Source organism: Mustelus asterias, chromosome 15, assembly GCF_964213995.1.
Source record: "Mustelus asterias chromosome 15, sMusAst1.hap1.1, whole genome shotgun sequence".
Taxonomy (NCBI): Eukaryota; Metazoa; Chordata; class Chondrichthyes; order Carcharhiniformes; family Triakidae; genus Mustelus; species Mustelus asterias.
In genome coordinates, this window is record NC_135815.1 from 78,773,736 (window position 1) to 78,794,983 (window position 21,248).

Genomic DNA, 21,248 nt, shown 5'->3' on the forward strand with positions numbered 1-21,248 from the left:
CTTGTGCACCTCTATCAAATTTCTCCTCAATCTCATTTGCTCGAAGAACGCCCAGCTTTTCTAACCTAACCTTGTAACTAAAATCCCACAACCCTGAACAAATCTGATAAATCTCTAATGCACCCTCTCAAGGACCCTCAGGTCCTTCCTAAAATACACTGCCAAAAACTGGACCCAGTCCTTTGGTTGGGACTTAATCAGAGCTTTAGAAAGATTCAACAAAACTTTCCTGCTGGTGTTGCCATGATTTTGCTGCTCATGCCCATTTTAATGGCGGAGGTGTAAAGTCTATTGGGTGAGTTACTGCCACACATCGTGGAAATTGCAAATATCACAATCATAATGTGTTTGTGGCAAAAGGAGCCAATATCAAAAAAGCAACACCACTCGCCTGACTCTTCTAGATGATGGCAATGCATTAGGAGGTGAGCCTTCAAACTCTGTCTTGTTTCTTGTTGTTAATGTAGTTGGTCTAACCCAGCTTCTGGTCTGCGGTAACTACCTAGGATTCTGATGGTGGGGTCTTGGCAATGGTGGTGCCATTGAACATCAAGGGGAGGTGACCTCACTGTGCATTTTCTTCTTGGAGATGATCATGAACCATCACTTGTGATGTGAATGTTGAGAGTATCTTTTTAAAGTTTTAAACATTTTTTAATTCAAATTATCCATCTAGGGATGGAGCGTTGCCTTAAAGATGGGCTCTCAAGCAGGATACAATTACTGCAGACAAAATTTCTTATCTGGAAGAATATTACAGGTAGGTGGCCTTTTAGCTCTCTGACACCTAAATGTAGTGAATGAATCAAAAGTCATAATGATTCATATTATTTTCTGATGTGTTTCTCCGCATTGTAGGAGATTTCGAGCATGAAGAGACAATTTGCAGAGCTGCTGTCTGATATTGGTTTTGTGAAGGAAGGACTGAGAGCCAGATACATTGAGAAGATGTCACCACAGGGAGGAGATGGAATTGTTGAAGCCACGGGCCAAGAGGTTAAAGATATGTTTTTCCTTTTGTATTGTAGGAGTGTTTTCAGAGACGATGGGCAGGATTTTACAGCCTGGCTCGTCCTGAAACCGTAAAATCCTGCTCGAGTTCAATGGATATTTCCATTGTCCCGCCCCTCGCCCGCTCCAAATCCGTGGCAGGCAGGGCGGTAACATTTCGGCCTATGTATTATGCTGGCTTTCATGTGGAGGATTTCCCCTCTTATTTACGGCTCAGCTAACACAAAGACTCGGGGAGACAGTATTCTGGTAAAAGACATTCTTTATTTTCCAAGCTTGGTCAACATACAAGGGAGAGCGATATGGGGCAGTTCCAAATCAACTCTGAAATTACATTACTCATAGAAATCATAGAAATCATCATAGAAACCCTACAGTGCAGAAGGAGGCCACCCGGCCCATCGAGTCTGCACCGACTACAATCCCACCCAGACCCTACCCCCACATATTTACCCGCTAATCCCTCTAACCTACACATCTCAGGACTCTAAGGCAATTTTTAACCTGGCCAATCAACCTAACCCGCACATCTTTGGACTGTGGGAGGAAACCGGAGCACCCGGAGGAAACCCACGCAGACACGAGGAGAATGTGCAAACTCCACACAGACAGTGACCCAAGCCAGGAATCGAACCCAGGTCCCTGGAGCTGTGAAGCAGCAGTGCTAACCACTGTGCTACCGTGTCCTGCAATTATACCCAAGCCCAGTTGGGTATGAGCCAATCATTATAAGTATAGATTACATACCTTGACCAATAATACCTATTCCTGGGTAGCATGGGCCTGCGTGATCAGCTCATGGATCTTAAGGGTCTTATTCATAGTCTCCTGATGTTTATCGGACCTTCTTATCCGGTGTCCTTGGTTCAATGTGTATCCCATTCAGAAGGGCTATCTGGAACCTCCTGATAAGAATTGTATCTTTTCCTTTGCTCAGCAGCAATATTGTGTTTTAACAAATATGGTTCTTTTTTGTTAACTACGTCCCATCGTGCCTTATGAGCGTTATGTTGTTAACAAAGGCTTTAAATACAAAATATGTTTTCAAAAATACATGTCTAAATTCTCTAATAGTGGTTATATGTACTCCATGCGAGTGCTTTACAACTCTTTCTGTATCTTATCTACCCCGATCTGCTGATCTTTGGTCCCAAACCATTCTGAATCCCCTTACATGTATACTTTCTTGACTCATGGTATAATGCAAATTTGTGTTGGTGCCTGACCTTTTAAAAAAAAAAGGTAGACCATTCAAGGGTGATGTCAGGAAGCAGTTCTTCACAAAAAAGATAGTGTAAATCTGGGACTCTGTCCCCTGAAAAAGCTGTAGAGGCCAGGTCAATTGAAAATTTCCCAACTGAGAGTAATAGAATTGTGTTAGACAGGTGTATGAAGGAATCTCGAGCAAAGACAGGTCTGATGGAGTTGATCTAGGTGAATAGTGCAATAGGCTAACGGGGTTGAATGGCCTATTCTTCCAATTTTCCTATCTGGTATAATACAGACCGCTTGGTAATTTTTAGGTGCATGCCCTAGCTGAGCTCGTGTTGCCATCCCTTCATGTCCCCCCTGCTAATGGCTCAGCCAATAATCAACTGTGTCTTGTAGCAATGAACCATGCTGAAGAGAAGGGTTGCAGACACATTCTATGTTTCGCTCAGTCAGGGACAGTAGCAGTGGGCCCTAAATAAGGAAGTGTAGTTAGCTGGAAAAAGGTGAGCTTAATCCTTCATATCACTTTCCACTCAGCACTGCTGTTAATGGACATCAATGGATACAAGACTGAGGTGGAGATGCCGGCGTTGGACTGGGGTAAACACAGTAAGAAGTTTAACAACACCAGGTTAAAGTCCAACAGGTTTATTTGGTAGCAAAAGCCACACAAGCTTTCGAGGCTCTGAGCCCCTTCTTCAGGTGAGTGGGAATTCTGTTCACAAACAGAACTTATAAAGACACAGACTCAATTTACATGAATAATGGTTGGAATGCGAATACTTACAACTAATCCAGTCTTTAAGAAACAAAACAATGGGAGTGGAGAGAGCATCAAGACAGGCTAAAAAGATGTGTATTGTCTCCAGACAAGACAGCCAGTGAAACTCTGCAGGTCCACGCAACTGTGGGAGTTACAAATAGTGTGACATAAACCCAATATCCCGGTTGAGGCCGTCCTTGTGTGTGCGGAACTTGGCTATCAGTTTCTGCTCAGCGACTCTGCGTTGTCGTGTGTCGCGAAGGCCGCCTTGGAGAACGCTTACCCGAATATCAGGCATTCGGCCTCTGATATTCGGGTAAGCGTTCTCCAAGGCGGCCTTCGCGACACACGACAACGCAGAGTCGCTGAGCAGAAACTGATAGCCAAGTTCCGCACACACAAGGACGGCCTCAACCGGGATATTGGGTTTATGTCACACTATTTGTAACTCCCACAGTTGCGTGGACCTGCAGAGTTTCACTGGCTGTCTTGTCTGGAGACAATACACATCTTTTTAGCCTGTCTTGATGCTCTCTCCACTCCCATTGTTTTGTTTCTTAAAGACTGGATTAGTTGTAAGTATTCGCATTCCAACCATTATTCATGTAAATTGAGTCTGTGTCTTTATAAGTTCTGTTTGTGAACAGAATTCCCACTCACCTGAAGAAGGGGCTCAGAGCCTCGAAAGCTTGTGTGGCTTTTGCTACCAAATAAACCTGTTGGACTTTAACCTGGTGTTGTTAAACTTCTTACTGTACAAGACTGAGGTCAGGGTTGCTGAACAAGACTCACTAAGAAGTCACTTAGGCCAAGAACCAAAGAGTGTCATCAGAGAAATAATACCCAAGTGGGAATTGCCAAATTGGTAGAGAAGGGATGAGAGGAGATAAATAGCAAGGCTTCTGTTGTTTTTCAGTGTGTGGGATATCAGATTGATTATCGTCTATAAACTGGATTTTATTTTTGGACAATAACTGTTCAATCTTTGATTTCTTCAATAATTTAATACCTCTAGTGTTCAATATCAACTTTCTACAGTCTACAACCCTGACCTCAATCTTGTATCCATTGATGTCCATTAACAGCAGTGCTGAGTGGAGAGTGATATGAAGGATTAAGCTCACCTTTTTCCAGCTAATACTTTAGCAATATGCATTATATATGTCTGTGTATATGGATACATTTTTAATATGTATGTAAAAACATATGTAGCAAGTTTTTTTTAAATGCTTGCTTGTTTTAATCATCATGTCATGTCTAGTTCTGTTTTGTCAATTTGATCTTCTATTTTAGGCGAACTCCAATGCGGAAAACATGAAGTTAATTTCAGCAATACTGTGTGCTGCCCTCTATCCAAATGTTGTCCAGGTCAGTTCAGAATTTTAAAAAAATGTAACCGTACAATTTAATTAGAGTGAAAATGCTTAATTTTGTTTTTTGCGAGGTCAGATGGGTTGACTAAACAAAGGGAAAGGAAATTATGAGGATAGGTTGCATAAACTTGGCTTGTATTCCTTTGAGTTCAGGAGACTATAATGTTTAAAATGGTAAAAGTTTTGATATACGGAGAAACTTTCCTTTGGTGGACAAATAACAAGGGGGTATAACTTTAAAATTAGAGCTCAGATGTTCAGTGATGATGTGAGGAAGCACTTTTTCTCACCCAGGCAAGTAGAAAGAAATCTGGAACAGTCTCGGGTGCAGATCAGCTATTTAGATGAATAGAACACCTGGCTTTTCACACAGAGACGTCTCAGTTTGCAACTGAGTCAAGAGCTGATGCAAAGTGTAGCAGATGTCCTGAAACTTGTTCCATGTGACCAAAGTCTCAACCATACAGGAAGTGAACTGAACACATGAAATTTACTATTCTGTGACACAATTCATTTTCTCTTCAGATACATTGCAAAATGATTATCTTATCTGTCAAATTTTCCTCTTTCTCTTGTAACTTGTTGCTCATTGTTTCTGTTACACATCGACCTCCACAACAGCTACCTTTTCTTGCCAGGTTTGATCGGTAGTATAGCTGACAAGCATCTTGATTTCCAAACATCTGCTGTTCTATAGATGGCCACTAGAAGGTGTGCAAGATTCACTTAAAATGGCTGGTTTTAGTTTTGTTACTCCCTTGGGGAAAAAGGTCTGGTCCTCTATTCTGCACTATTTCACGATGGCAAGGCAGAAATTTTAAGTGTATACTTGGACTCCCAAATGTCTTTACTCCTCCACAGTCCCTCGAGACTCACCATTTAGAAAATACTCCAATATTCTGAGGAATAACACTCTTCAGTGTTGATCCCTGTCAATTTTCCTTGTTCATTAGCTCCAGAGAGAACACAGCTGTGTTCGTTGTGTAGCGAATTGCAAATTCAAACTTCCATCCTATTGTTCAATGTCTGTAGTATTTAGAGCACAGAAGCAGGCCATTTGGTTCAACTGTCTCTGCTGGTGTATATGTTTCATTTGAACTTCTTCCCACTTTGTTCAATGTATCCTTCTATTCCTCTCGCCCATGTGTACTTATCTAGCATTCCCCTTAAATACATCTATGCTATTTGCCTCAATCACTCCATGTGGTAGCTGATTTCATATTCTAACCACTGAGTAAAAACGTTTCACCTAAATTCCTTATATTGAATTTATTAGTGACTACCTTGAATTTATGGCCACTACTTTTGGTTAACCCCACAATTAGAAACATTTTTCCTGGGATCTTCCCATCAAATTCTTCATAGTTTCAAAGACTGCTGTTAGTCATAACTTGGCCTCTCTTTCTAGTGAAGAAGAGCCCCCAGCTTGTTAAATATTTTGGATAGTTAAAATCTCTCAGTTCAAATCATTACTATAAATCATTTTTGCACCTTTATCCATTATATCTGTCCTTTTTTATAATAGGTAGACCAGATGTCAGGGCAGTGCTTTTAAGTTTGTATTCAATCTTCTATGCACTGCATATTTCACCTAGGACGTTCATTTTATTGGCAGGAAGAAAGTCAACCATCTTTCCCTAACATTTTAAGGAATAGTATGGGAATGTAACAAAAAGACATAGGGTATTTGTATTAGCGGCTACCTTCATTAAGAATCAACTAGTTTTGACACATATATAATGAAGCTTTTGAAAACATTCCTGAACAAAATTATTAGTCACTTGGACAAATGTGGGTAATTAAGAAAAGCTAGCATGAACTGGTTACAGGCAAATTGCGCTTAACTAAGTTGATGAAGTAATAACGAGGGTAATGAGATTGATGTGGTGTATATCGATTCAAAAGCCATTTAAAAAATGTGCCATATAAAGTTGAAGCCCATGAAATAAAAGGGCAAGTGGATACAAAGTTGCCTGAGTAACAGGAAAGCTGGGATAGTGGTGGATGGTTGTTTTTCAGACAGGGAGAAGGTATACAATCATGTTCCCAGGAGTTAGCATTGGGACAACTGCTTTTCTTGCTCTACGTTAATGATGTGAGCTTAATTTTGAAATTTGAAGATGACACAGGATTTGGAAGTCTAGTAAACTGAGAAAGATGGCGATAACCTTCAAGGGGACATAAATTGGTGGAATTGGTGAACGTGGCAGGTGCAATTTAACACTGAGTGCAAGGTTTTACATTTTGATATTTAGATATTCACTATTGCTGCCATAACCTCCAGGGCTATGGGCCAAGTGCCGGAAAATGGGATTAGTGTAGTCAGATCCTTGTTGACAAACATGAACGCTTCTTTGCTGTAAATGTTTATGAAAATCTAGGAAGAATGAGGAAAGGCAATATAAAGTAAAGGGTACAATTCCAAAGGGGTGCTGTAACAGAGACAAGTTGAGAAAGTGATTAAAAAGAGATCTTGAGCTTTATAAATAGAGACATGGAGGGAGTACAAAAGCAAGAAGGTTATGATGAACCTTTATAGAATACAGTTTTGGTCTCAACTGGAGTATGTTCCCACTTCTGGGCACCGCACTTCACAAGGCTTTAGAGCAGACTTAGAAAACATTCAGGCGAATGGTTCCGGGGACAAGGGACCTCAGTCAGTAGAAGCTGGGATTGTTCGCTGAGAAGTAGAAGTTAAGCGTAGACTTGATAGAGGTGATCAACATCATGAGGGATCTATACAGAGTAAATAAACTGTTCCCATTGGCAGAAGGGTCAAGAGTCAGACAACACATATTTAAGGTGATTGCTCAAGAGCTAAAGGTGACATGGGGAAAAGCTTTTATATGCAGCATGTGGTTACAGTCTGGAATACACTGTTTGTAAAGAGGGTGGAGGAGAGTCAATCATGGCTTTCAGAAGGGAATTTGCAGGGAGAAAGGCAGGAGGATGGAAGAAGCTAAATTACTCTTGCAGAGGACTGGCACAGGCTTGGTGGGCTGAATGGCCTCCTGCTGTGCTGTAACCAACCACTCGATTATTCTAATGTCATTGAATGGATATAAAATTGAATTTAAGTTTTCAACATGAACCATTTATCAAATGCTGAAAGCCACTTCAAGAATTATTTAACAATGTTCCTTCTCAGAATGTGTGAATATTACGATCCCCATAGAGACTGACAACTCAAAAAAAATTGTATTCCCAATTGCTAACTTAAAACAAGACTGTTACTGTAACTTAACTAAAATCATCAATCACTAACCATTACTTAGTGGACAACTGATAATCTAAAATATCTCTTATAAGTGCCTGAATACGGCTGGTAACCCCACGCGACATTTATACATTAAGGCACGGTCTTGCAGAATTGCAGTCTTTACAGGAATCAGTCCACAGTCATTCCTTGCTTCCAACAGTTCACTTTTCTTTGTTTTGCTGAGTCATACCTTGAAAGTCATTTCCCTCAGTCTACTGGAAATCCCCAAACAGACTTCTTGCAGCAAGGCCCACTCCAGTGATTCCTTCTCCCGGCCTTGCCGGGTGAATTTTCCAGCGTTCTTAAAATCTGTGCACATTCTGTCACTTTACCCAGCATTCTGCCTGATGGCTAGCACAGAACCAACATTTCCCTGCTGCTTACGATGGCAGCTGCTTTCCTCCCTCCCTCTCTCTCTCTCTCTCTTGCATTCGCATTAACATGCTCTCTCTCTCCCTGCCTGAACGCCTGTAAGTCTACCCATGGCAAAGCCAATATTCTGTCCTTTGTTTTCAAATGTTGAACCTGGCACATTCATTTCAACAGCACTCCATCTGGGTGTCCTATTCTCCTGGTAATTGGGCCACATTGGTTTATTGCTGGCAGAACTAGCTGGAGATCACATGCTGCTTTTTTACCTTGAATTACAAGAGATCACCTAAAACAAAACCATCTTATAAAACCTCGCATTATGAACAAGAATGGCCAACCGAGAGCAAGTCTATTGATGCGAGAGGGAGAAAATCGAGATATGTAGGTTCAGTGTTGCATTGTACCTGAAGACAAATTAAAACCTCTGGGATCATTCTCTGTAGTAATCCAGTTCTTTTTATAGTGGAGGGAAGACATTGAAGAAAGGGAGGGGGATCCATAATACAGATCAACTTGAAAATCTTAATTTTCTTGTACCTAGGTGATCACTCCTCAGAGTAAGTATGCGCAGACTATGTGTGGCGCATTAAAAGTGCTGCCAAAACCAGAAGAACTGCACTTCGTCACGAAGAATGATGGAAATGTCCACATCCACCCATCTTCGGTCAATTATCAGGTCAGTGTATATGCATTTTTCCCAATGCAAGGTCACTGGGAGCCAGCAGAAGCAGACCCATGCCTTGCTCATTAGTATGGATTCATCAGGCAAGGAAGATTTTATGTTGAAGTTCATAAGATATAGGAGCAAAATTAGGCCATTCGGCCCATCAAGTCCGCTTTGCCATTCGATCATGGCTGATATGCGCCTCAACCCCATTTTCTTACCTTCTCCCCATAATCTTTCAACCCATTACTAATTAAAAATCTGTCTTGACTCCTCAAATTTACTCACTGTCCCAGCATCCACCACTTTGGGGTAGCGAATTCCACAGATTCACAACCCTTTGGGAGAAATAGTTTCTCCTCAACTTTGTTTTAAATTTTCTACCCCTTATCCCAAGACTATAACCTCTCATCCTAGAATGCCCCACCAGTGGAAGCATCCGCTCCACATCTACTTTATCCTCACCTTTTATCATCTTGAATACCTCAATTTGATCTCCCCTCATGTCCGACTGCGTTTATTAACTGCTGCATTATCTACCTGAACAGTTCAACATTAGAGAAACAAACATGGCATTACTTAACTAAGTTTATATATCATTCCTTAAAACTAATGAATGGAATCATAGAACCTTGAAGCACAGAAGAGGCTAATCATTCTGTGCTGGCTCTTGGAAAGAGATTTCAATTTAGTCCTATTCCTTGTTCTTCCCACAATCCTGAAAATATTTCTCTTTCAAATATTTATCCAACTCCTTTTTGCAAGTTACAATTGAATTTGCTTTCACCTCTCAGATCATAACTCTTCCATTATGAAAAAAGGGTAGACTCAATTATCCTTTTGTTCCTTTGCAAATTATCTCAAATCTGTCTTCTCTGTTTACTGGTCCTCTTGCCAGTGGAATCAGTTTTTCCATGTTTCTTTTATCAAAATTGTTCATCATTTATTAAATCCTTTTGCCTTCCCTTCTCTAAAGAGAACAACACAGTCTCTCAAGAAATGAAACGGTACAAGTAATTACGACAATATTCTAAATTTGACAATAATTACTACAATACTCTAAAGTATTGTCTCTTGTAAAATGAACAGACTCTTGATAAGTTAGCCAGGACAACTGCAATCTCACAATGGTCTCCCAGTGATGATTGAGTACTAAGCATATTGAGACATTTCCAAGATGTAACAACGCGCTCAATTGATAAAGAAAAATAACTTGAATGTAAAGCACCTTTCATTTCTGCCAGATGTCCTAAAGCAGTTAAAATACAAGAAAGTACTTTTAAAGCATTAGTCACTGTTGTAACATAGGAAAAATGATAGTACAGTCCCACAGCAGTAAATGACCAGACGATCCGTTTTGTGAAGGTAAATATTGGCCAGGATACCAAGGAGAACATCCCAGCTCTTTTTTTGAACGACTGCTGTGGGATCTTTTATGTTTTCCTGAGGGGCTGGACTTGACACAAGTCGTTATTGTCTTTCACACGATTGTGCAAGTGAAAACTCGGACCACAATGTTTAACCTGCAGCATCAATTGAATCTAGATCAAGTGTGCTGTGCATTTTGCCTGAAAATGAGCTATAGACATTTGTTTTGCTCAGTTCACACTTCACCACTGATGGTACCCAGTCTGTTCAATTTTTACAACTAAAGGGTGTGGCCCTTGATTATGCTAATCCTTGAGTATTGCTTTTCAAAATGTATCTCTATTCTTTTAAGTGTTAGCAATCATAAAAGTATGTACCACAAGAAGTTCTGTGATTCTGCTCAAAAGAACAGTGGGATGTTCTGTTCATAGCGCGCAATTTGTAGAAAGTGGTATGGCAACGAGGATCTCTCGCCTCAGACGATGACACAGCCAGCATTAGGAGGAAAAGCTTAGTATTTCCTGGTACAATTCAAGTTATGTGCGAAAGGAAAAAAGTAAGAAGGTGTATTTTTAAATGTACAGTAATTCCCGTTTAGATTGTGACTGTAACAGCAGTACTGCAGCTTACCTGGTCAGTGGGTCATGAGAGTCGCTGGGGGGAAAAAAGTTTGAAAACCACTGCTTTAAACAAAGGTCTGCCACAGAATTTTCATGACGTTCGTGCTTCCTGCAATCATGCAACTTAAATTGAATGTTTAACTGAGTAGCAATGTTGAATGTGTTCCCCAAAATCCCTGTGGCATTGATGCATAGGGTGTCAGCCAAGGCTTGGTGGCAGCAAACGTACCTCCAAGTCGGAAGGGTTGTGGGTTCAAGCATCGCTGCTGAGACTTGAGCGTAAAGACTGGGATAACGCTCCTAGTCTATTACTGAGGGAGGCGTTGCATTGTTGAAGATATAAAGTAAAAGATTGTAGGGCACTATTTTGAAGAGGTGCAGATGAGTTCTTCTGGTGACCTCGAGAATATTTATCTCTCAATCAACATAGCCAAAACTGGTCTTTATCTCATTGCTGTTTGTGGGATTTGCTGCGCGTAAATTGGCAGCAACATTTCCTACATTAATTACATGGACTACACTTCAATAATAGTTCATTAGCTATAAAGTGCTTTGGAACGTCAATAATGATTAACTTTTTTTTGCTTAAATAATACATTTTCAGCGATCTGCCCTATGTAAAGAACATGGATATTAAATCATTCACTATATTTGAACCCTAGGTCCGGCACTTTGAAAATCCTTATTTGGTGTACCACGAGAAGGTGAAAACCAGCAGAGTATTTCTGCGAGACTGCAGCATGGTTTCTGTGTATCCTCTGGTGCTGTTTGGGGGTGGCCAGGTCAGTGTGGAACTCGAGTTGGGACAGTTCATCATCTCCCTTGATGATGGATGGATTCGATTTGCTGCTGCTTCCTCTCAGGTAAGGAGGCATTACGGGGTTGAAAGTAATTTGTTATTTCTTTGAAATTATCATACTGTGAATGAAATTGAAACTGAACAGTGCCTCGCCAATAGTGACTCATCTGTAAGTTGCAGCAGCCTGTAAACACAGCTTGTGTAGGTAGGAAGATCCTGCATTCCATCGTTGTTTGTGCTAAATTATCTGACTCCACAGCCTGAAGTATTAAAACGTGGGTAATTAAAGCTGTCATCATTCTCTTGGTCTGGAGAGAAGGAGTAGTGATCCTGACTGTAACCTGGGCAGCACGGTAGCACAGTGGTTAGCACTGCTGCTTCACAGCTCCAGGGTCCCGGGTTCGATTCCCGGCTCGGGTCACTGTCTGTGTGGAGTTTGCACATTCTCCTCATGTCTGCGTGGGTTTCCTCCGGGTGCTCCGGTTTCCTCCCACAGTCCAAAGATGTGCAGGTTAGGTTGATTGGCTAGGTTAAAAATTGTCCCTGAGATGCGTAGTTAGAGGGATTAGCGGGTAAATATGTGGGGGTAGGGCCTGGGTGGGATTGTGGTCGGTGCAGACTCGATGGGCCGAATGGCCTCCTTCTGCACTGTAGGGTTTCTATGAAAGTATACTGGGTGCGATCAGGATTGAGTTTGGCAATAATGCCAACTTGTGGAATAGTCAGTCATCAATCACTTGTGCCCACATCTGGGGAATGATCACTTAAGGATGACGCTAAAAAGCGTTTTGCTATAGAACTGTACAGCAGCAAGAGTCAGCTAACTATTGAGAGGATTAAAGTAGGAGAAATAACTTGAAAGTGACACTATCACAGCTGTCACGGTTAGTATGTGTTCCCTGGAGGACTGAGCCTTGAATAGATCTCAATACTAATACGTTATTACTGAATTCTTTAACCTAACTTTGAGAACAACAGGGCAGGGATAACAGTAGAAGAATTGTGAAACACCTGCTTTTCACCTTTCAAAACCCTCCCTCCTCAAAACAGAGAATGGCAGATGCCTGACTGAGTTTTCTATCTTGATACACTGGGGCATATGATTAATCAGAATTACCCTCCTTCCCTCCCTTCTCACTGGAGAAAATGTCTCGTTTCCCCTCCTTCCGACAATTTATTTGCAGGTGCAAATCTGAATCTCCATATATCCAGCATGATTGTATTTTATATAAGCGTAAGTTAGTTAGTGGTACAGTGTCAAGTGCAATTTAATATTGAGTAATGTACTGATCATAGTAAGGAAATGCATGTTGCTTTGAAGGGGGGGGGTTTGGTATTATATGAATGGTGACAGTAGTTAGGGATAAAGTTCAAAGTGATTTCAGAGTCTGGGTGCTCAATAGATCTAACCAGCGCAGAGCAGAAAATGAATAAAACAAATAGAAACTGGAAAACAAAACCATTGTGTACAAGTCAGGAAGTTATAAATAAGCTGCTTGGGTCGGTCCACACGTTTAAGTAATGTGTCCATGTCCTTCCTAATCGTGCCAATTAGCCTCTCTTAGTCTACAACAGACATGGATAGGTGAGGTAAATGCCCAGTGTCAGAGAACTTTGGGTGTCATAGATCCAAAACTCACATTGTTCCTCGCAAATGCTGCACTTTCCACTTGTCATGTCTCAATTTGCTGGCCTACTGCAAGCCAAAATGTTATTTTCTGGAAGTAATTATCTAATTTGCTTTTGAATTAATCAGTTTTGTTGCATCACTTGACTGTTCTCTCACTGAGATAATATTCCTCTAAATTAGTTTTTGTATTTGTACACAAGTGTCCACTGGATTCTATTGTTCTCAAGGTGAAGTGACCTATCATCTATGTTATCTAATCCCATTAGAATCCTAAAGCAGCAATCATACCACTTCCCAAACTTCTCCCTTCTAGCAAGAACATGCCCAATATACAAATTCTTAATACAATCCCTCCATTGTCTCAATAAAGCGAGTTGCTCTCTTTTGTATCTTTTCAATAGCTGCAATATTTGCTTGGTCCAGTAGTATGCAGAACTGTACATAGTATTCCAAGTGTGGTCACACTAATGATTTGTAAAGTGGCAGATTTAACCCTATATTTCATCTCAATATGGGCTTTATAATAATCCCGACATCCACTGTGCTTTCGTCACTGACACCAAGCTTTGTTGCAATTACTTCAATTTATAAGCATTCAGGATCTCCATGCATTTTCGGTACACGTTATTTTCTATTTAACTAACCGTACCTTCTTAGATGTTTTGTCCCTACTTGAAGCAGTTTGCTTCACACTCTAACATTGCTTTACATTCTAACACTAATCTCAAATATATTCAAACCCTCCTGAAGCTTACCCTGTTCAGCTTTGCAATGTACTGACTTCACTAGCTTTGTATCATCTGCAAATTTCACCACTGTTCTTGTGACTCCTAGCTCCAGATCATTAATAGACAAAATGCACTGAGACCTCATTGGTAATATTACCCCAAATATACCACATGCTTCTTTGTTACGCTCTCAAAGAAAGTCAGTAAATTAGATTGCAAGGCCTCCCCTTTGTGGATCTATATTGACTATATTTTAAGATTATCTTAAAGATACTCTGTGATCTTTAATAAGAATCTCCAAGTCTTTACACACAATAGATGTCAAACTCGCTGGTCTGTCATTTCCTGGGTTATTTTTGATACTTTTTTAAAAAGAGAGAAACACTTCTTTCTCTGGGCATCAGTATTCAGCAATATCTGAAAGATTTGTATCAGAGTTCCTCCTGTTAATTCATTAACAATCATCAGGGGGATGAGCAGGGTAAATATGGGTTTATGGGTATAGGGCCAGGGTGGAAATGTTGTCGTTGCAGGCTCGATGGGCTGAATGGCCTTCTCCTGTAGGGATTCTATGATAGTACCACTGGCTTAATGTACTGACAGGTTTCAGAGAGGCTTGGTTTGAAATTGGTAAATTACTTTTCAGAGCTTGAGGTTCGTATTCCCACTTTGACAAATAAGTGATGAGGATGGATTTATTTCACCACTTTTCCTTTGAAGTGAGCCATTTTGCAATGTCAGTTTTTTTAAGTCTCCGATGACGGGGAACAGATATGCTTATTACCTTTACTTGGATAAACATCAAGTCAAAATTACATTTTAGATTTTTCTTGGCAATTAAATATTCAGAAGACATGTTTGGTAATCAAACAGTGCTGTTATAAACTGGGACTTGAGCAAATATTTAGCACCATCTTAACACACACTGAGGCTCTTCTGTGGCCTACATTGAAATTATAGATAGGAATCGGACAAACTATTTATTTTAGTGGCTTTATTTTTTAAACCTGTACCATTAAAATAAGCTCTTATTTTTATCTTGGTATAGTTTATAGATAAAGCGTTTACATTGATGGTTCAGGTAAAATAATCAGGTGGCTTAAGCTTTTAATATCAATAGGCTTGTTTTGATTGCCCAAAGAGGCTAGAAAGAAATTTTAATTTTTTTTCCCTTCTTGGCTGGAGGCTGTATCAGATATTTTACCTGCCTCAGGAAATTACATGACTCAAGGTGGGTAGGAACCCAAGACATCACAACAATATGGGAAAGGCTAGATAAGATGTGGAGATGCTGGCATTGGACTGGGGTAAACACAGCAAGAAGTTTAACAACACCAGGTTAAAGTCCAACAGGTTTATTTGGTAGCAAACGCCACAAGCTTTCGGAGCTCCAAGCCCCTTCTTCAGGTGAGTGGGAATTCTGTTCACAAACAGGGCATATAAAGACAAACTCAATTTACAGAATAATGGTTGGAATGCGAATACTTACAGCTAATCAAGTCTTTAAAGATACAAACAATGTGAGTGGAGAGAGCATTAAGACAGGTTAAAGATAAAGGCTAGATAAAACAGTGAATCTTTTGCTGTCCTTCATTTTCCTAGCTTCCTGTGTATGTATAGATGCCTACCATATGCAGTCTCCTTTTTAACCAGTAATTCTTCTTCCTCTTGTACTATACCCAGATTGCTGAGCTAGTTAAAGAGCTTCGCTGGGAATTGGACCAGCTGCTGGAAGATAAAATCAAGAAACCTAATATGGACCTATGCACTTGTCCACGGGGGTCACTCATCATTGACATGATTGTGAAACTAATAACCACTCAGTGATGGCCAAGGGGGAAAAGATTTCCTGCTGACATTCAAAAGCATCAAGAAGTTGCAGGGGAAGCTGGTCAGCCATTTTCACTACCTTCCCAAACACTGGCAGCTGAATTTGGATCTGTTCCCCTTGCAAGGTGAAAATAGAAATGATTGAATTGCTTGGTCCAGCAACATTATGTATGCACAAATATTTGAAAGAGCACAGCAAGCAAAAACCTACTGGATCTATTAATAAAGGATATGTTACTGACAAACTCGGATCCACAACAACTTTTTAATACACGTCACTTGCTGTTCAACACAGGGTGCACATGGAAGCTTGCAGACTCCGTGGATTATTATCACTGTAAATTTACCAGCCAAAATCTTAACATGCCTCTGGGGCGAAGTTAACCAGTTTCCAAATTGTAGAACCGAGCTTTCCCCAGAGAAATGCCTGCTGACATTGGTTTTGCATTGTGGAGTGATTGTTGCTACAGTTTAAGATTTTGGTTGATTGACCCATTCACAAAGAATTTGCATCTGCCAGAAGAAAAATACAAAATGCATGACTTTGATTGTCACACTTTCCTCTCTGCGACATTGGACAAAGAAATATTAAGAGCTAAGAAATAAACATCAATCTTTAAAAGACTCTCCAGTAACTAAATGAACTGTGTGAAAGTTGTTGCACTTTAAGGTGTATTGAAATATAAATTAGTACCATAAATCCTTAATTAAAATCAGTATATATTTGCATCACGTATTGTTCTTGCAAAATGTCTTTGTTCTGTGTTGTGTGGTGCTTTTACAGGTTAATGAGCAGATGCTCACTTTAATGGAGAACTAGCTCAAATGCAACTTGATAGCTGGAGGTAAGTAGAACAAGGAATGGTAAGATAGTAGTCTGTTATTGGACTAGTAACATGGAGGCCTGGACTAATGATCTGGAGACGAGTTCAAATTCCAAAATGATGGTTTTGGAATTTAAATTTAAATAAATCTGGAATAAAAAGCTGGTATAAGTAACATGACTGTGAAACTATTAGATTGTCATAAAGGCCAATTTAGTTCAGTATTGTCCTTTCAAGAAACCTGTCACATTTACCTGGTCTAACCTATGTGTATACTCCAGATACACAGCAATGTGGTTGACACTTAAATCTTTTCCTCTTCAAAATGGTACCGTTGGATCTTTTACTTTACTGTCCGAGAAGGCTGGCATTTAATGTGTCATCTGAAATACTGTACTTCCTCTAGATTTTGTCTGGCACCTGTTGAAGTACAGCTTTCAATTTTATTCGTAAAATGTCTCGAAACTAAGAAAAGGATTTTGAAATAAATTGAATGCGACGGAATAAAACAAATATTTAGAAACCTATATTTAGTGTCACTGAGATGTATCCTTACTCTGTGCAGCTATACCCAATCCTTTCTTGACTTGAACTTTGACAAAGGACTACAAGATTCATATCTATATTTTTGTTGTAATTAATTACATTGTGTAAATTTTTTAAATGGGCTAATCAATGTGATTTTTGAAATATTTTGTTTCCATGTATTTTAAATCTGTGTTGTAGTCTTTTTTTTCTTCTGTCCATCCCTTTCTCCTTCTTTCGAGTACAACTGCTTCTGATCCAGGAACACCTCTGATATTTCTGCTGATGAGATCAATGGTGCTGAAGACTTCTTGTTGGTAGCAGTGATGTTGCCTATATTTGTTCCTTTAGCAGATTCTGTAGCGACTGATTAAGAGCAGAACCTACACAGCAAGCTCCCTGCTGGATATACTGATGCATTCAGGTTCAAATAATTAGTTTAAGGAACAATTAATTCAAACATATATGTTGCCCAGATAGGAAGTTAAAAGCCGTTCTGTTATGGCTGTTTGCATCCTTTTCCATTGTATATTTCGCACAATGGGGTTTAAGTGTATGGGCGGGAAACTGAGCAAAGCATTTGAAGATTTCACTGCAGATATGGATCGTGTGGCTCATGTTACATTGGTCATCCCTGCATCTGATTGTGTTAACCACTTATAAATATCTGAGTACAAGCCTGAGGATAAAACTGTCTCTCCAGTGTCTCGGAGGAACCCTGTGAAATAGTAAGGCGGCAGGTTTTTTTTCCCTAGAGAATAACTGGGACAATGTTGAATGTAGTTGATAAACTAAAATTCCCTCAATAGTACACATTCAGGAAGATCTAGGTTGCAGACCCCACGTTTCAAAAGAAATTTACCCTATTTTGGAATAGTATTTCAACTTGTCTGGTTTCTGGATGTACCAGGCACAAAGATTGGCTTAACAGCTGCAAAATAATTTTTTGAATGTATTCCTATATCTCTTTAGATTATAAGATAAATGTGGAAGAAAAAAAATGTTCATCCTTTATCATTCTCTCAGAACCTTATAATACTCTCATTGCTGCATCCAATTGTTATTCAATTTTTGTCTCTACTCCACCACCTGGTAGTCCCCATTCCTTGTGTTGATCACTGTTTATGTGAAAAGGATTTACCAATTGGCACTGACACCAAGGGTCAAGTGTATGGCTATTTTCTGCACTGTCTCTTGTTTCTTGGTGACCAAATATGGCTATATGATTTGAGTCACTGTACAGTTTGGTCAATATTTCATTTAGACTGCTCTGGCACAGTTTTGGTTGTATATTTCAATAATCAATTGCTTTTGTTGATTGCAGCTTTGCATTGAATAGACATGTCAAAAGCCAAATCCACCAGAAGTTGGAGGCCCTACAAGCTTTCCAAAGGGCATTTGACCAAGTTTGAAAGTCCATGTCCACTTTTTCAAATAAGTCAAGGAGTTTGTTCAAGTAGGATCTGCTGCTCCTGATACTGCTATGACAGCTATTTATTAGGTTCTTATTGTACAGGTAATCTTCATATTTACTCCCGATAATTTACTCCATTACGTTAGATGGAATTCAATTAAAGCTAATGTTTGCAGCCATCTTGTGGTTAATTTTCAACCACTTTTTGACGAGTTATATTGGTTTGTTTCCAATCCAGTATTATCTCCCTAGTATCTATTGATTTCTTCATGAATGCTTATTAATGTCTCACAAATGTCCTTGATAGTCTCAATTCTCTATGGGATTTGTTTTAAGTCCTCGCTGCTTATCTAGACTTTCCTTCATCTTTAGCGGAGTTGTAAATTTTGTTTTGGACTTCCCAAAAAAGCAAGTTGTTCACATCTTACATTGTGAATATATGCAAACTATTTTTGTGCTAGTCCTCAATGTCACATCCTATTGCAGCTTTTATTCTTCTCACTTCTTCTGACAGTCACTTTGCTCTTAAGAGTATTGAATCAATGTGTAATTCAATTAATGTTATATTTTGCCAAGTCTCACTTTGTCCTTCTGATCAAAGAATCCTATCCACTTTCTCCCTGTAGGATTCGTAAGATTGTTTCCCTTTTTAATTTGTTAGTTACTCAATTTAGAGTCAAACTTAGTTGGTCTCAGCTTGCTATTGAGATTTGTATTTGTCCTAAATGCACAGCATTATTCCTTCAAAGATATTCCATACATCCTATGGTAAGTTGTTGAAAAACCTCTTCAAAATCCATTGGATGAAACATTGAGTCAGATTTTGAATTATACCTTTTAAATTTGCTCTGCGAAGTTCCTTAAAAGAACTGGTAGAAATTGATGCTTCAGGCACCATACTCTGCTTGTCAACTAGAGTAATGACTGGAACAGGTGAAAGGGGTAATTGTATGCAAGTGGAGGATGGGATCTGACTGCTGATTGATCAGGCTATTGTACCTGTAATAGGTTGCTATGTGTTAAGACTCATGCTGCTGATCAGTCGACTGTAGAATGGATGTTAAGTGTGCTTCTTGAGGACGGCACAGTGGTTAGCACTGTTGCCTCACAGCGCCAGGGACCCAGATTCAATTCCAGCCTCTGGTGACTGTGTGGAGTTTGTACGTTCTCCCTGTGTCAGCGTGAGTTTCCTTCTACACTCAGATGCAAGGGTTAGGTTGATTGGCTATGCAAAATTGTGCCTTAGTGTCAGGGGTAAATACATAGGGTTACCGGTATAGGCCCTAGATGGGATTGTGATCGGTGCAGGCTCGATGGGCTGAATGGCCTCCTGCACTGTAGGGATTAAGGGTAGTTCAATGTCACTTATGAAAAGGCCGTATTGGAGATTTCTATGGTCTCCCTGACATGTTTTGTATGCCAGTGCATGATGGATAAGTGTAAAACTGGACCATTGGATGTGGTGGTTATTGAGCATTCTGTGTTTGATCCTTGATTCTTGAATGTAAGCTGCGGCCTGTTTTCCACAATGTAGATTAGATTACAGGCACTTGGTACGCTGTAAATTCCTGCTTTATTAAGAGATGGTTTCTTGGCTGTAGGAATGAAGGACACAGTGAAGCTTCCTAGAAGATTTGTCCACAAGGGACTGACTCTTGTCTGAGTGGAAGTAGTTGTTATGGAGCATGTTCATCTTGTGTAAATGAAATCCATTGAGTTGAAGTGTAGACTTAAGAAACATCTACAACAAAATCTTTGCTATATTGTCACTGATGGTGTAAGCTCTCCTAATGATTGTATTGGAGTGTTTGAAGAATGTTCTTCACTTCGCCAAGATACAACCTATACCTCAAATCAACAATAGAAGTCTGACAAATCATCTAAGAAATTTCACTCCACCTTTAAAACACCATCTCATAATAAACAAGTGGAGAGGGTCATACCTCCAACATTAGTTCAACATTACAATTACACAGCTCCTCTCAGGCTTTTCCCTGCCTGGTTGAAAACTCTACTTAGTGACGATCCACAACATTAAATGGGAGATGAGGCAAATTGTCTATTTTAACAGATCCTTGAAGAAAATATTCCTTCACCAAAAGCTAATCAGGTCTTTCAGTGGTAGCTGATCTGTGTACCAAGTTTCATTGAAATCTATTTATTAGTGAAAACATTACCTCGACACCATGCCGTAAGTTGCGATTGTGGACTCATCTACAGTGGGGAAAACAAGCTGCGGCTTGTACCCTAGACCCCAGGAATATTAAACCTGCTTCAACCACAGTGAATGGGATAAGTCAGCTATCGTCAAACACGCCCAACTTAAAATCCACCACATCCACTTGCTTAATTCTAGATTTAGCCCATCTATTTTGCAGAAACATGTAAGATGTGTTAGGAAGGTCCTGGGAATCTACTACCATCGCATTTCTCCCAAGACGATGGCTTCTCAGCAGTGACTTATAGCTCTCCTTACCCAAGAAACAGTTCTGTTCTGTACAGTCAACCAATCCACTGTAGGAAGGTTAACATAAACTGATCTATTACAAACAAGTGGTCTGACCCATCAGCAGTAAGTACTCCACCTATATCCTCCACTGCATCTAACACCTCTTTCCCTGTTCCAGTCATTCCTTCAACATCCAGATCTAATAGTCCTTCAAAGGAATTCGTTAAGGTAACAACTGCTCTTTTCTGAGCAAATTATACAAGTGTGTAACCATAAAATCATACCGTTCTCACCATGAAAACATTCAAACAACTTTTAACTGGCGGAAGATATTCATTCATTCTTTGGATAATTTTGAGCTACACCCTTTCACACTTGTTTTCAAAATGCATAATTTTTCCATGGAA

At 39.8% G+C, this 21,248-nt stretch overlaps 1 protein-coding gene across 3 annotated transcripts in view; it reads left to right on the plus strand.

The window, feature by feature from the left end:
- The window catches only part of dhx57 (DEAH (Asp-Glu-Ala-Asp/His) box polypeptide 57), a 79,438-nt gene extending 63,077 nt beyond the window's left edge, over positions 1 to 16,361 (plus strand). For all 3 annotated transcript variants that reach the window (XM_078230190.1, XM_078230191.1, XM_078230192.1), the window contains 6 exons: positions 677 to 760; positions 859 to 996; positions 4,280 to 4,354; positions 8,532 to 8,666; positions 11,305 to 11,505; positions 15,483 to 16,361. In XM_078230190.1, the coding sequence (XP_078086316.1) occupies positions 677 to 760; positions 859 to 996; positions 4,280 to 4,354; positions 8,532 to 8,666; positions 11,305 to 11,505; positions 15,483 to 15,626 (777 nt within the window). In that variant the 3' untranslated portion in view covers positions 15,627 to 16,361. The remainder of the gene's footprint in view (positions 1 to 676; positions 761 to 858; positions 997 to 4,279; positions 4,355 to 8,531; positions 8,667 to 11,304; positions 11,506 to 15,482) is intronic.
- The last annotated feature ends 4,887 nt before the right edge of the window (positions 16,362 to 21,248 follow it).